We start from the raw sequence: 14,325 nt of genomic DNA, 5'->3' as shown, positions 1-14,325 counted from the left end.
CTATGAGGAACGTAACTGGTTATGCAACAGTCTCAATTTAATACTGATGCCTCTATACGACCTACATAAGTAAACAAGACCATCAGCGAGAAGACTGGATCGTCTGAGCCGATTTATGGCATGCAGGTTCACCGACATCGGCTCAGACTCCACCGGGGCCTCCGGCAACGACCAGCCCGTCGCTGACAGACCCAGATCCAGCTTCGCTGTCGCCTCTGAACTGCAGTCGGAGGTCCTCCAGCCAGGAGCAGAGCTTCGCCTCGCTGCTCCACCGGTTCCCACTGGGAGCCAAAACCAACACCACGCTGCCGGAGGCCCAGGCCGTATTGCTGGGCCCGTTGGAGGGAAGAGAGGCAAAAGAGATCCAGAACTAGGACTGCATGGGGGAGACTGTCAGACCTTGCTGCAGTAAAATGAGAGGTTTTCTAAAGGGACTCTGGTTTTCGGAAACACTACTGCTTTTGTCCACAGGGACCACCAAAATCAATATAAAATGAAAATTCCTCTTAGTAGTTTTAAACCACCAAAAATATGTTATCTACCAAATCTGATTGACATGGTTCAAAGGTTACAAACCAAAACACAAAGTGGCCACATGGAGCTATTTAGCTGGATTTTATACTTGATGCAAGGGGTTGAACTACTGTAGATACCTATGGCGTAGGTTTTGATTTATATTTATAGCGCTGGATTTCAACCATTGATACAACCCCCGCAACACTAGAAGGATGTATCATACGTGATTGAGCCGTGTTCTGCTTTAATTGAATTCCCCAACTGTTTCACTTTACTTTGTGATATAGAGCGACGATGGGCTACACATGGTGAAGGTGGAGGTGAACACCAGCTACAGTGTAGTTCACAGTATCTTCAGAACCTGTGCATGTATCCGCTGTAGCTACGCTGAAGTCTCTTTTCGCTCAACCATAAATCAAGCTTTTGTTTGTTGGCCTAACTTTTGGAAATTTTGAAAAATGAAACAGGCCTGAATCCGACTGAAAGCATATAACTTAAGAAAGGTAATGACCAACCAAGTTGTCTGAATGTCAGCCGGCTGGTAAAAGAGTGAAAACGACTGGTGAGTTTTGGGATTCGGGGCTCAATGCTAAAATCAAATTTCCTGCTCTGATGGAAACCCCAACTGGAAGTTTATAAAAGTATAAATAACCAGATTTCAAGAAGTTAAATCTGGTGTTGTATTTAATATCCTCAAATGAATCTCACAGTCATGAAGTGTCATGTGAAAATGATTTTCCTTCACAGTTTCCGTAGCGGTCCCCTCTTGTTCTCACACTACATCTGTCAAGCCACACGGCCGGCTTTATCCCCCAGATGTTTAGTCTGCGGTACACCGATATTTTGACAGCAGTACAAAAACACAGTGTTGCACCTATGTTTGTATGTTTGGCTCACGGCCTGCCGCGATTACAATCTCGTGCTTGTATTAAGGATGGAAGTGAGGGCACTAAGCCTCGGCCAGGATGTACGCTGCTGAAAACCCAGCTCGTAATAAATGCTTTGTTTTGTGAAATATTCCTGCACCTGCACCTGACCTCAGATGGCCTGGGTTATGGACTGTATTTGGCTTCCCTTGGTTTTGGTGTAAGTGATACAGTGTGATAAGTAAATGAGGCATCCGTGGAGGGTCTGTGTGCTTTTGGGGCTCTCTCTCACCGCATGTGGGATTAGGTATGTCCTAGTTCATAAATCCCTCCCATGCCTTCATGCTTTCATACCTCCTCAACTAAAGAGCCATTGTTCTGCTTACTGTTTTGAGGTATGTCTTTCGGCGAGTTGAATTCAAACAAAGTTGTCTCTCACCAGAGCTTGTTTGAAAAAGTTCTCACTGAGGGGATGCAGTGGAAATACAGACCCCCTCGATGTCCCTTTCTTCGCAGGGTTTGCCTTCTCTGAAGAGCAGAAAGAGCAGTCGTACATTAGACGTGACTAACAAACTGCTATGTTTGCCCAATGAACGCCCCTAGACAGGATATTTTGGAAACCCGTGTTGAAAGAGCTTTGCCAGTGTACCGTGAAAGAGTTGTGTGGCAGCAATTGTTCTCTCAATGGGGTCTGAAAAGCAGTTATCAATACAAAAGTTTGCTTTTTCTATGGCTGGAAAGTCTGAGGGAACTCACAAAAGTAGGGTGGGATACAGACTTATTCATTTTCCTACATTATGATCCCTTTCAGATGAAGTGAGGCAGAGTGGGAACGACACGGGTATCTAAAGTACAGACATTCAGCCAATGACACTAAATACCTCGCAGAAATTCAATAAAACCCATTCCCAGAAGTACGAAATAATGCTCATGTCGCTGTCATCTCTGTCAACTTCAGCTCTCCGTCTTTCAGCTGGGATCCAAGCACATTTTAATATTTATGGCTGAACTCTCGGTGTAAGCATGATGTATACTCCGAAGGTTGTTTAGATCCAAAGTTCAGCAGTAAATATTAAAACTGACTGGATCAAAGTGATTGGAGGTTTTCTCTGCTTTCTGTGGACTTTAATGTATCTTGAGTACCAGCGGGGTTATTGGTCATCTTTGATTTGTCCTGTCCTTTTGTCTTTTACTGTTCTCCAGTCAGTATCTGGCTCATTATCATAGGTGGAAAGTAAACAGATATATTTGCTGAAATACTGTACTGTTCTTTTTTCCCCCCTTTCTTTTTCAATTGATCCGAAAGCATGGAAATCTGCAAGACGAGAAATAAAGGTTTTCACCGAGCAGCAAAACTAAGCTTTTTAGCTACCGTACTTCACCATCAGTAATTTTAATAAGTACTAAGAAAGTAACAAAGCACAGAACTTAATTATGTCCTCTTAAGTTCTGTACTTAATCTTACATAACTTAATGTATGAGGTACTCTTTTCTTTCCTTTCTCTTCTCTCCATTCATTTCGTATCTTCTCTCTATTCTTCTTCTCTTCTTTCTTGAACTAATCTGAAAGCATGAAAATCCCCAAAACTAGAATGCTAAAGCTAAACTAACTCAGAAAATACCAAGTATTTTGCCCTGTCATCTTGCTACTTTTACTAATTGATTAGTGTACTTCTACACCTTTCAGATGAGTCACTCTACATAGTCATGAACGAGCATCGCTCAAAACAGTGAGGCAACACACGTCAGCTAAAACCACAATATCACTCTATATTTCAGCTGCTTGGCAGTAATGTTAGCTGACCAGACGAAGGTCTCTCCATGAATCGCTGTTGATACTGTGTTTCCTGCTTCAGCCTCCCGACAGCGGTCACGAGGAACAGGGGAGACACCGGAGTTTTGTTCGGAGACGATAACGTAACTCTTCTGCAGTGTGTAGTGTGCGCGCATGCACGTGAGAGGTGGAGCGAGTGAAAACGAGCGCGGTGTGTGAGTGAAGGCAAGGAGGCAGAGGAGCAGAGTACAGCATCGACTCCAGGGTCAGGGTTACGGTCTCTCCTGTGTCTTCTGGCCGCGGTCTTGGGGCTGGAACAGGAAGAGTTGACACTGTTTTGCAAGACGGGCTTCACTAGATATAACTTTGCGGTTTTGGTGCTTCAGTGTGGTTTGTGTTGGAACAGCGTAGCCAAACGCGAACGCGCATGGGACACCGACCCGCAATGATTTATAAGAGTGTAAGTGTTAGAAGTTACAAACAGTTCCTTTAAGTCATATTTTGATGCAAAAATGTGTTAATTAGCAGGAATGTAGCGCAACGTGAAAGTGAAAGCAGAGCTCTGTTGATTCAATTTTGGATTAAAAGTTTTGTAAGAATTTTATTTTCTTCTTGGAGATGCACTGTCACTGATGCAATGTCTTAATATTAGGGATGCACCAATCCGACTTTTTCAGTCCCGATAGCGATACCTGGGCTTTGGGTATCAGCCGATACTGAGTACCGATCTGATACCAGTGTAATAAGCTGTATGCCTCAATGTGTAGAAGTGACTGGGATCATTCTTGTATGTGTAAGGAATCATCAGGCTTGACTTAACTTCTCACTGTGTAGCTTAACTTTGTAAAACAAAACGTAACAAATAAATACGTAGATTTGTGAATTGTTATTTATTATTAAAATAATAAATTGCACCTACAATATGGCAAAAAAAACTTCAAAATTAACAGAATAACAGTTCAAGTGTAAACCTTGTTAATGCAGCAACAAATTGGTCAAAATGTAATTAGAAGTTTAAATTCCATTTTATAATGTATGTAGTATATAAACATAGAATTGAATATATCGGCCCCATTGTCACTGATACCCGATCCAGCTATTTGAGTCAGTATCGGCCCGATATCTGTTCCAGTATCGGTGCATCCCTTCTTATTTTGATGAAAATTTGTACATTAGCAGGAATGTAGCACAACATGGAAGAGAAAGCAGCGCTCTGTTTATTTAAATGTGAAAGTACAATAAAAATATTTAGTCCCTAAAATCGAGATGAATAATCGTGACCTCAATATTGATAAAAAAATAATTGTGATGATCATTTTGGCCATGATCGTGCAGCCCCACTTGTTTACTTACTTCTCTTGTTTTTATCACATTGACCTCCTGGTGGCTCGGTCATGACAGACTCATGCATGAGCTATGCGGCCAAATATTATTCAAACCCACAGAGCTTTATTTTAAATTTTAGTGGAGAATGTTTCCAACGTTTCCAAAGATACCAAACATGTCAGACTGAATTTTGGGGAAAATGTGTATAAAATGATGCATGAGACATCTAGAATATTTCCAGCCATAAAAACATGGAGTATTGGGTTCGAATGTTTCCCTCGTATGCCTTCAATGAAAAGCTGTAAAGAATCTATATGATACTGTCAGACGGAGTGGAATAACCGATCCTGACCTTTAAAGCTGCTTAAGGGGAAAGCAGGACTTTCACTTGTAATTGTGTATTTTCCCATTGTGGTATTATACGTTTACTAAAGTCATTCTGCCACTATTCTTCATTGTGTTAAATGAGTCTCTGCAGCACCTTGGCGGACTTAAATTTGCGCTCTAATGAGACTTTTGGCCTGGCCAGTAATTGGACCTGTTGCCCTCGTCTCTCCTCGCAGTTTAGCCCCGAGCTACTACCTGTCTTCGATGATACACGGAGGGCAGTGAGGGCAGCAGGACCACAATACCCACTCAGGGACGAGCTGTCAGGAGCCCTGAAACACTATCCTCTCTCAGACCAAAGCGCCGGGTGTTTTTAGCTGTATTGTATCACTAGGATTCAAGCAGGTCATTTAGGGAGAGTTTTTTCCGAGAAATTACTTCATCTATTAAGAGGGCAGAAGTCAGAGTAATGCTCCGTGAAGTTCATGTTAGGAGGGTTTTAAGACTCCCCGAGTGGAGAATGCTGTCTGGCCTTATTGCTAGTAATGATACTGCCCTCAAGTGGATGCTGCAACTATTAGGACTGCAGCACCCTCAAATACAGTGACAGTAAAAAGAGGTCATAAAAACTTTCTAAATGTTCTTGGCCACCTTGGTTATGGTAGCTGGTGTGACTCTAACAACTCTTTCCAGTTCTCTTGGCTCGGGCTCGGCGCCAAGCTTTCCCATAAGCCGTTTTTCAATTAGGACCCGGCGCTCTTGGCATTTCATGAAGGGAACAGAAGTGGAAGCCCTCAGCGGCGGCGGCAGCAGCGACAGTCCTCGGGGCTGGGGATCTCGGGAGAATGACAGAGGCATACAAATTGTCACCGTTAAAGGTCCTAATTGCCTGAAACCTTTAAGCTTCAAAGCAGGCTCTTCTTGTGTGGCAGGAGAGCTGCTGCACGCTCCTCTCAGATGGAAAGGTTGATTGCATCTGTGGCATTTAAGAGCAGAGAGAGTTTGCTTATTGTGTGGTCCGCTGATGCTTTCCTGCCCCGTTCTTCTCCGTTCCCCCTTTTTTTTTTTTTTGCTCTGCGTTTCAAAGACCTGTCGCCTCACGGCTTGTCAAAAGTCCTCCCTTTAAACAGTAAGCAAAAATAGAAGCTAATGATCGGAGTTCCATTCCATAAACTCTGTGGTCGCAGTTTGGAATAACAAGGCTGTTGCATGTGTTTGTGCATTCATACACATGGGAGTGATTGAGAGCGTTTTGCTTTAAGTTACTGCCCAGTCAGATGATTATATATTGTATTGTTTATGTATAAAAACAATGCTGTCACTTAATTTCATGATAGGACTTGTCTCTTGGACTGTAATCTAAGTTCTGGGTGCACGAAAACGCACACCCCTAAAGTCCACAGTCCTTTCTCCAACTATGACTCGTATCCAGTGGTATTTTCCCCTTGATACCAGTTCATATATTGTTTGCGAACAGTCTCTATTTTTGAATCTCAACTCTGTCAAAAGAAATTGTATAAATGTCATCTAGGCCACCGAGGGATTGGACGCGTCAGTAATCGATGTAGCAGAGGCTCTGCTGTCAGTGGAAACAAAAAAGTGTTGTGTTTCAAAAAATGTAAATGTGTCGCTTTCCCATTTAACAAGGCATACATTACCGGTGATAGTCCTTCCACTAATGTGAATAAATGATGATACTTTTGGCTGGGAGATCCTTAAAGTGAGGATTTGTGGCAGTTAATCATTATGAAGTGGAAAGTGAGGTCCCCTTATGTCTAATAACGGCGAAGTGAATCTCGTAAAAACGGGCACTTTTAGAATAGAATAAAAATAAAATACCCTCCTGCGACTGCACTTAGACTTTGGCACATGAAGACATTTCTGTCTTTGGAGCATATGAAGATTAATTCCACACTATAAACAGGTAAGGAGTGCCTATTAGCTCAAATAGCTCTATCAATCAGACTAATCTGCTTGCGGTTTGAAGGCTCAGTTACGCCTTTGCTTCAGGTTTTATCTCATGTCTGTCCAAACACCCAACTCCAGCTCTGTTTGTCTCAGCGCTGCCACAGTGAGAATCAGCCTCAAGCGCTCGCTTACTGGTTTCTCCATCTCCATATTCCGCTGGAAGAGACACTGGGACAGAGACAGTGGAAACGCTGGAGGACATGGGCTCCAATGATGATCTGGAGACACATGCAAATCCCTCCAGGATCACATTCCACATACGAGTATGAACACACGATGAAGTGCGTCTACTCAGTCTGTCTTTCGTGCATGATGTCTTATGTGTCCCAACACATGTATTCCCTCTCATGGATGTTTGCGTGCCCATAACAATGAGCCAGCGAGCTGCTCATTAGCGAGCTGCTTTATTCCTCCTGGATGGTCCTCAGTGGAAAGAGGAGACACGAGCTGATCGGGACGCCACCCCCGCCAACGGCAGCAAAGCCCGGGTCAGGAGAGGTACCAGCTCTTGTCTGTCAAGACTTACTGGAGTGAACTCTTTCCTGAGCAGCGATCAATCAGTTCACTTGCTCCTCGCACTAAAGTCATATAGATTTCAGCCTGAAAGCAGTTAGATATGCAAATGTCTCTCTGCAGGCCTCTGAGATTGTTGCTGTTCAGTAATTCAACCCTTTTGTCGTGCTTTTTTCTCGACCACATTTGAAGCCTGAGTGGCAGTTGTGACTACTTAAAGCTGTGCCACGAGTCAATGAAGAGCTCAAGTCATATTTGTGTTCCACTGTGCAGGCAACTACTTGATTTAATAATGCCGTTTTATGAAGCATGATTCATATTTCAAAGGCCGCATATCTGGAGTGGAAATAATTCAGCTTAGACGGGCTTTAAACTTTGATCCTCCTTGGTGATCTCCACTTGCTTTTTTGCTTTTTTGCTTTTTCTCGTGTGCAAACGTGAGTGTTTTTTTGCTCTGCCTGTAAGAAAACAGACCTCTATAATAGAGTCATTAGCTGTGGTTTGATGGCTGTAGCTGTCTTCAATATGCCCGAGACACCCGGAGTTCTCGTGACTTTCCCATCGTCCTCCGTCAATGCACTTGGGTGGTAATCGACCGACGATCGCACTCATCACATTTATCATCCCCGTGGGCGTTTGAGCTCCTCCGAACACATGTAACATCTCAAATACTTTCCGTGTGAAGACGTAATTTGCTTTTAGATAACAATCGGAGGAATGCTTTAATCTGATTGCTTATGGTGTAAACAATGAAAAGATGCAATTAGATTTTAGGATGCTTTGATTTCTCGCTCGGAGCTCCTGACTGATCACATATTCCTGAGGATATGTGGACGACGTGGTGCTATCAGCTGCTTTCTGTTGACTGCTTGCAGATGTACTGGTCGATCTCCTCATCGCCTCGTACCAGTGATTAAGCCGCAGAACAATGACTTGGGTACATCGTAAAGAAAAACAGTAAAGCCTCACTGTTTTTCTTTCACTCACATTTCCTTTGATTCTTCAAAGATTTAGCCAATTGAAGAACTAAAAGCATATTAAGAAAAGATTGTAGAAGCTGACACAGAATGCCTCTGGAGCTCATTCAAAGCGATCATATTTTGATTCCATCTTTCTTTTTTTTTTCATTCCTCCGTGTTGCTTTAATCAATGAGGAGGCTGGAGTCGCTGATCTGTACTCCAGTTCCCCCTTCAGTCGGTTTGGTGTGGAAAATCCATGTCATCTGACTCCCCCCTCCGCTGGTTCTGATTAGGGAGGAGTGCTCCGGGAGTTCTGGATCCCGAGTCTCTCGCTCCCATTAACCACGGTCAGGCCCGATTCCACGCTCATCGCTCTCACACCTCGTCACATTCCCGTCCAGTTCCTGCACAAGCTGTGCTGTTAAGAGCTGGCTAAGTTAGGCTATAAGACGGAGAGAGGACAGAGTGGGAGAAAGCGTATTTTTTCTCCTGTTGTTGATCATCCACTCGGCTCCAAATGTGTTAAACTGCCGACACATAGTTGTAATGCAAAATGAATTTGGAAGCCAGATCTGAAGATATGTTCAATAGGATGTTCCAGATCACAAATCATCGCTGTTTTGTCATTTCAGTGGGATATATTTTTAATATATTTTTATGTTCCTCTCTGCGGATGTAAGGACATTAAATGCTTTGTGAAAAGCCCTCTTAAATTATTTTATTTCCCTTCTATGAAAACCTGCCTTTTGAGAGCTGGCTGATGAAACTGGTTATGCACCCAGAAAAGAAAGTAACAGATTGGTTGGTGAAATAATACAAGTCAGATCCAGTCCTGTTTTAAAAGGATGATTGCGATTTATTGCAACTTGGGTTTACCATTTTTGTCTGTTTTGATAACATTGCACTCGCCAAAGTAAAAGGCCTTTTTTCACAGCAGACGTTTTGACATCTCATAGCAGGAAAAGCACATGTAGTAAAGGCTTCATTCCAATTAGGTGGTGCGGTTCCAGGCCTCTGGGGTTGTCCATCCTGGCTCTCTGTCGTGGCTTACTGGAACACCCTAATGGAGCAGAACCATCGTTAATGTCATCAGTTACACCTGTGCTTTTCCTGCTATGACATGTCAAAGTGACGGCTGTGAAAAACGTCTATCACTAAAAAGAAATTTAACCTCAAACAGGTTTAAAACAAAGAGAAAAAAAAAGAGTTGAACGGTGATATTATTACCCAAACTGTGAACTTTGACCTTTCATAGTTGACGTATTTCTATGTGCAGTTTTGCTGTGCGATGCCCTGAATGCTGTTGAGTTCAGGGTGACATTAGCAGCTCTGCCCTGCTCTTAATTTGTCTGATATCAGACATAATTGTCAGTTCGTTACACTCCGTTTCCATCATCAGTCTGACATTGCCTCCACTCCAACTGATTTCCCGTGGCGCTGATTGGCTAATCGTTAGTCCCCTGCATTGCTAATTGACTTGTTTTTAACCGAGAAACTGCCGTTTCATGTCACGATGCCAGATGAATAAGTCAACTTGGTCAAGTAGGCAGATTCAAAGATCTGGCAAGCTCTTCATAGCATTTGGAGAAGTTCAGAATCCAGCCAACCTTACTCGAGATAGCATTACATTTTCCAAACACCACATTTTTGGAAATGCTAAAGTTTTTTTTCTCTTTGAACGTTAAAAGTCAAAACAGACTCTTTGAAAAATTGTCAATTCGTTCCACTCCGTTTCCATCATCAGTCTGACATTGCTTCCACTCTAACTGATTTCCCGTGGCGCTGATTGGCTAATCGTTAGTCCCCTGCAGCGCTCATTGACTTGATCGTTTTTTAACCGAGAAACCGCTGTTTCATGTCATGATGCCAGACAAATCAGTCAATTTGGTGGAGTGGGCGCTATCAAAGGTCTGGACCCAGGCAAGCTCTTCATAGAACGAAGAAGTTCAGACTCCAGTCAACGTTACTCAAGATAGCGTTACATTTGTTTTGGAGTTTTGGAAATGCTAAAGGTTCTTTCTCTTTGAACGTTAAAAGTGAAAACATACTCTTTGAAAATAAGAAAGAAAAAATATGTAAGCTACAGTAACCAACCAAATAAGGTTATGTTATGGTTAAATAACGGTCTGATCTTACATTTTTTTATCTAGCTTTTACCTCAGTTTTTCATGATATGTAGCCATCAAGCGCATATTTAAGACTTGTTTATAGTTTTCTCTTTTTAAAGCCAGTCAGCTGCGAATTTTGCAAATTCAACGGCCGTGGGCCTTAAATGAGAAGCCCGTTTGTCTAATCTGTCTGAAAACAAGGACCCATTGTTACAAAAATTACTATGACTTTTGATAATAGATCTGCTACACTTTTCACAGTTTTCATTGTGAACTGCATGCAAGAACTAAAAGCTTGACAGGCGTAGCAACAGTAGCTAAGGGGGGGTGGGGCTTAGCATGCAATTAATTGGCCAAAACTGTGAAAATACGATTCAAGATAGACAAAACAGACTTATCACTTAACTTAAGATGTAATTGTAATGTTTTATGAATACAGAACTAATGCATGTGAAACTATTTGCCCGTAGCAGAAACCAAAATCGATCCCAGGCCTCTCGTCTCCCTCTTCTCTGTGGTTAAACATCCTTTCTCTGTATCCTTAAAAGTTTCAAGAAATGAAAATATTTTTTATGTGTTCTCCGTCATGCATGCTGCTAGATCAAAAGCTTTGTCGTAAGCCTTATTAAAGTCTAAGATCCATTTATGAAGAAGTCCAGGTAGAGCATGAAGCATAAATCTATATGAGGAACAAGTAAAAAAGAAAAAAGTAAAGCTCCTTGAACTGCAGTGCCTTTGAAAGATGGAAAACAGGTCATTCTTAGGCCTCATCAAGAACCTAAATCAAAGTAGGGAGTCTCTGTAGCCTGAGGAACGGAGTCAGGGGAGTGAAAACCATTAAAAGTGCATTGTGCAGGCGGTCTGCAGAGAAAAAAAAAAGAAGAAAGAGATATAGAAGAGAAGAACCGCGAAAGCAAAACAACCACAACAGTAGAGTTCGTCTTTAAAAGAAACAGACTGAGTGAATGAGAGAATGTTTGGTCTCCTTTTGTCTTACGTGTGGTAGATCTGTCCAATATCATGCACCATAGAGCTCAAAGTAGGCCTTGTTGGTTCTCCAGCTTCAGAGGACTTGACATTAGCACAAATTTGTGAAAAGGGAAAGTTCATTCTGTGGCGTTTCTTTTTCTTCCCCCCTGCTTTGGAAAATTGCTTCCGTCTGTTGATTGATGAACATGGGGGTCTCTAAGTTTTTGATTCTTACAACCAAATCAAATGTTATGAACTCAGTGTGTGCTGTGTTTATTTGACCTCACAGCTGACTCGAACAGCACTTTCCTCTCATGCTGAGCATCCTTATGGGAACGTTATATTATAGGATATTTTTATGTGTCGTCATTTTTAAAGAAAATGGCAGCTGATGCTTAATCTGGAACCTTTCCGACTTCCTTTTTGACTGCATGTGAGAGATGTTCATGAGAGTGAAGCCAAACCAATACCATCGATGTTGTAACTCCTTCCTAACAGGCCTGTTCCTTACTTTTGCCATTACGACAAGTGGAACGACATGGTTTGACTTTGCGCTAGTTTGAACTGGCTGCTAACTGGATGCCATCATTTGGATGACTCAGACGGAGTCGTGACTAGCGGGAGAAAAAGATAAACGCGAACAAATGTGAATCTGCTTGGAGATGTCTTAGTTTGTTATTGCAGGATTTTCTACTACTGAGCTCACATAATGAGTGTCTGTCTGTAATTTCATGTCATTTGACAAAGGACCTCCCTGTCTCTCCTCCTCCTCCTCCTCCTCCTCCTCCTCATCTTCCCCTCTCTCTCAGGACACCGAGCGCTGGGAGAGGTCATTGTTGAGGGTCGCTGAGATCACGTCAGCCCTCATCCGGGAGAGGAGCCCCGCCCTGGTTGGACAGCTTCTGCAGGCATGAAGGGAAGCAGCACCAACAGAAAAATTCCCTTCAGCGTGACTCATGAACGTTGCAGGGATGAGCCAGTGGTGTTTATCAATAACAGCAAGATTAAAGCAACTCCCACAATTAAGTACAGCACTCCCATAAAGTGTGGGGACTTTCAAGAGACCAACTTAAAGCCAAGCTCCAGAAATCCACATCATCCCACAATGCAACTCCCCCCCTGCCTGGCAAGCACCCACATCTTACAAACTCAATGGCCCGTTGTTGCTCCATTGTAAGACAGGCTTTCTGCTGAAAAATGTGGTTGTGGCAGTGAAAAGTTGAGCTAGTCTTTACTATATCAACCACCGATGAAGTACGTGGTCTATTCTAGAAATATTTGGTTGGTTAAGTTGTTGTTTGGGGTGCGCCATAGACTGTATAAAGATGGACGACACGTCTACACATCTTCCTCCTACTGTACAGAAGTGAAGCCAAAATATCTCCGATTCCATCTTGAGATTTTGACGTCATTTGTAGCCAGAATCTGCGCAGTAGTGATCGGGCGGTGGAGCTGCAGTATCGAGGTCACCCGTCCGAACCCATCGTGTGCCGCTTGTCAGCGAGCAAGACTCACAGCTGTTAATAATGGCATCTTACCCCCGTTATAAATTAAATTAAAATCAAACTTAGCAGAAAAAATGAACACTTGAACACACATCAGTGTCATAGGAACTACCCAAAATGACAGAGACCATATTTGGGAGAAATGTATTTGACTCGTACTTTGACGTTTTAGTTTGGCCCATGTCCCATCCACTTACATGCAGGAAGCAGGATTTATGAGCTATACTGCAGCCAGCCACCAGGGGGTGATTAAGATGTTTTGGCTTCACTTCTGGGGAGCTGTCATGTCGTCTATCTTTATATACAGTACAGTCTATGCGATGCACCATTGGCAAATGAAATATTAAGTTACATCCTATACACATTAGCAACAAACATACCTCTCTATATCTGCATTCATGTCACTGATGGAGGGGTTGTATGAGATATTAAAACTGAAAAATATTCAACAAATCTTTGCTACATGTCGACTTAATGGTATGATATGTAGCATTTTCCTAAAAAAACAATGTATAGACTGATACAAAATAATCCCTCTCAATCATCACTTATGCCCCACTAGAAGTGTGTGGTGGTGTCTGTATCTAAAGAAACCCAGCCCTCTGCCTGGATTTTCTCTTTTCTTCTTATTCCGCTGTGTTCGGGACGTTCTGTGCGTCAGCAAAGTGGCTTTGTGCCCCACGAGAGGGTGTAACCCCCAGCCAATAACAGCGCGCAGGGTGTGCAGCCCGTTCAGGCCAACCGACAAAATGCTGCATATTATACCTTTAACACATTTTAAAACTGCTACATCTTTTGTTTTGATGTTGTTTATTCTTTTTTGCTTTGGTTTTGTTTTTATTTGTTTGTATGTTTGTTTGTTTTTTCATCAAACTAGTATGGTGGTATTTTTCAGAAATTAAAGCCCCTATATGTTGGATTTCAAACTTTTCAAGCTTTGGCGACTCCCTAACGGTGGTATTAATAAAGACACCAAAACACATACAATCATGTAAAAATGCAACATGTTATGCTTACGCTTTAAAATGGCTGTAAGCAAATTAAATAAACCACTGTATTGTGTCAAAACCACTGCTTTTACCACTGGATAAAGCTGCTCATGACTGAAACACTAATATGTGATAAGAGGGTTCTTGTATATTTTTGTACTCCATAAAAACTGCTTATTTAAAACAATGAATATGGTATAATAAAGATGTTTTTTTCATATTGAACTGTAGGAGTGGTAATTTCAGGAAATGTTCTTTTGATTTTTATGCCGACAACCGCTTGCACTTTTCCTACTGGGACAAGTCAAATTGTCCTTCTGTGAAAAAGGCCGATCATCTTAGCCTTAAAGATGCTTTTGGGAAACGATGCCCTGAACTTCTTCCAATCAAGATCACCTTACCTCTCACCTGTCTGCACAGCTGACCCTCATTCCCTCAATCAGTCTCATTACATATATACAGAGAGCAGCTTTCAGTCACTCTTGGCCAGATTGTTCATGCTGC

At 42.3% G+C, this 14,325-nt stretch overlaps 1 protein-coding gene across 1 annotated transcript in view; it reads left to right on the top strand.

Moving 5' to 3' along the window:
- Positions 1 to 14,041, top strand: part of crppa (CDP-L-ribitol pyrophosphorylase A) — a 52,705-nt gene extending 38,664 nt beyond the window's left edge. The window contains exon 10 of the mRNA XM_037784328.1: positions 12,137 to 14,041. Coding sequence (XP_037640256.1) covers positions 12,137 to 12,241 — 105 coding nt within the window. The 3' untranslated portion in view covers positions 12,242 to 14,041. The remainder of the gene's footprint in view (positions 1 to 12,136) is intronic.
- Positions 14,042 to 14,325: the final 284 nt, after the last annotated feature.

The sequence above is a fragment of the Sebastes umbrosus genome, chromosome 11, assembly GCF_015220745.1.
Source record: "Sebastes umbrosus isolate fSebUmb1 chromosome 11, fSebUmb1.pri, whole genome shotgun sequence".
In the NCBI taxonomy this organism is placed as follows: domain Eukaryota; kingdom Metazoa; phylum Chordata; class Actinopteri; order Perciformes; family Sebastidae; genus Sebastes; species Sebastes umbrosus.
The sequence above is the reverse complement of the archived record's forward strand: the minus strand, read 5'-3'. Positions and strand labels throughout refer to the sequence as shown.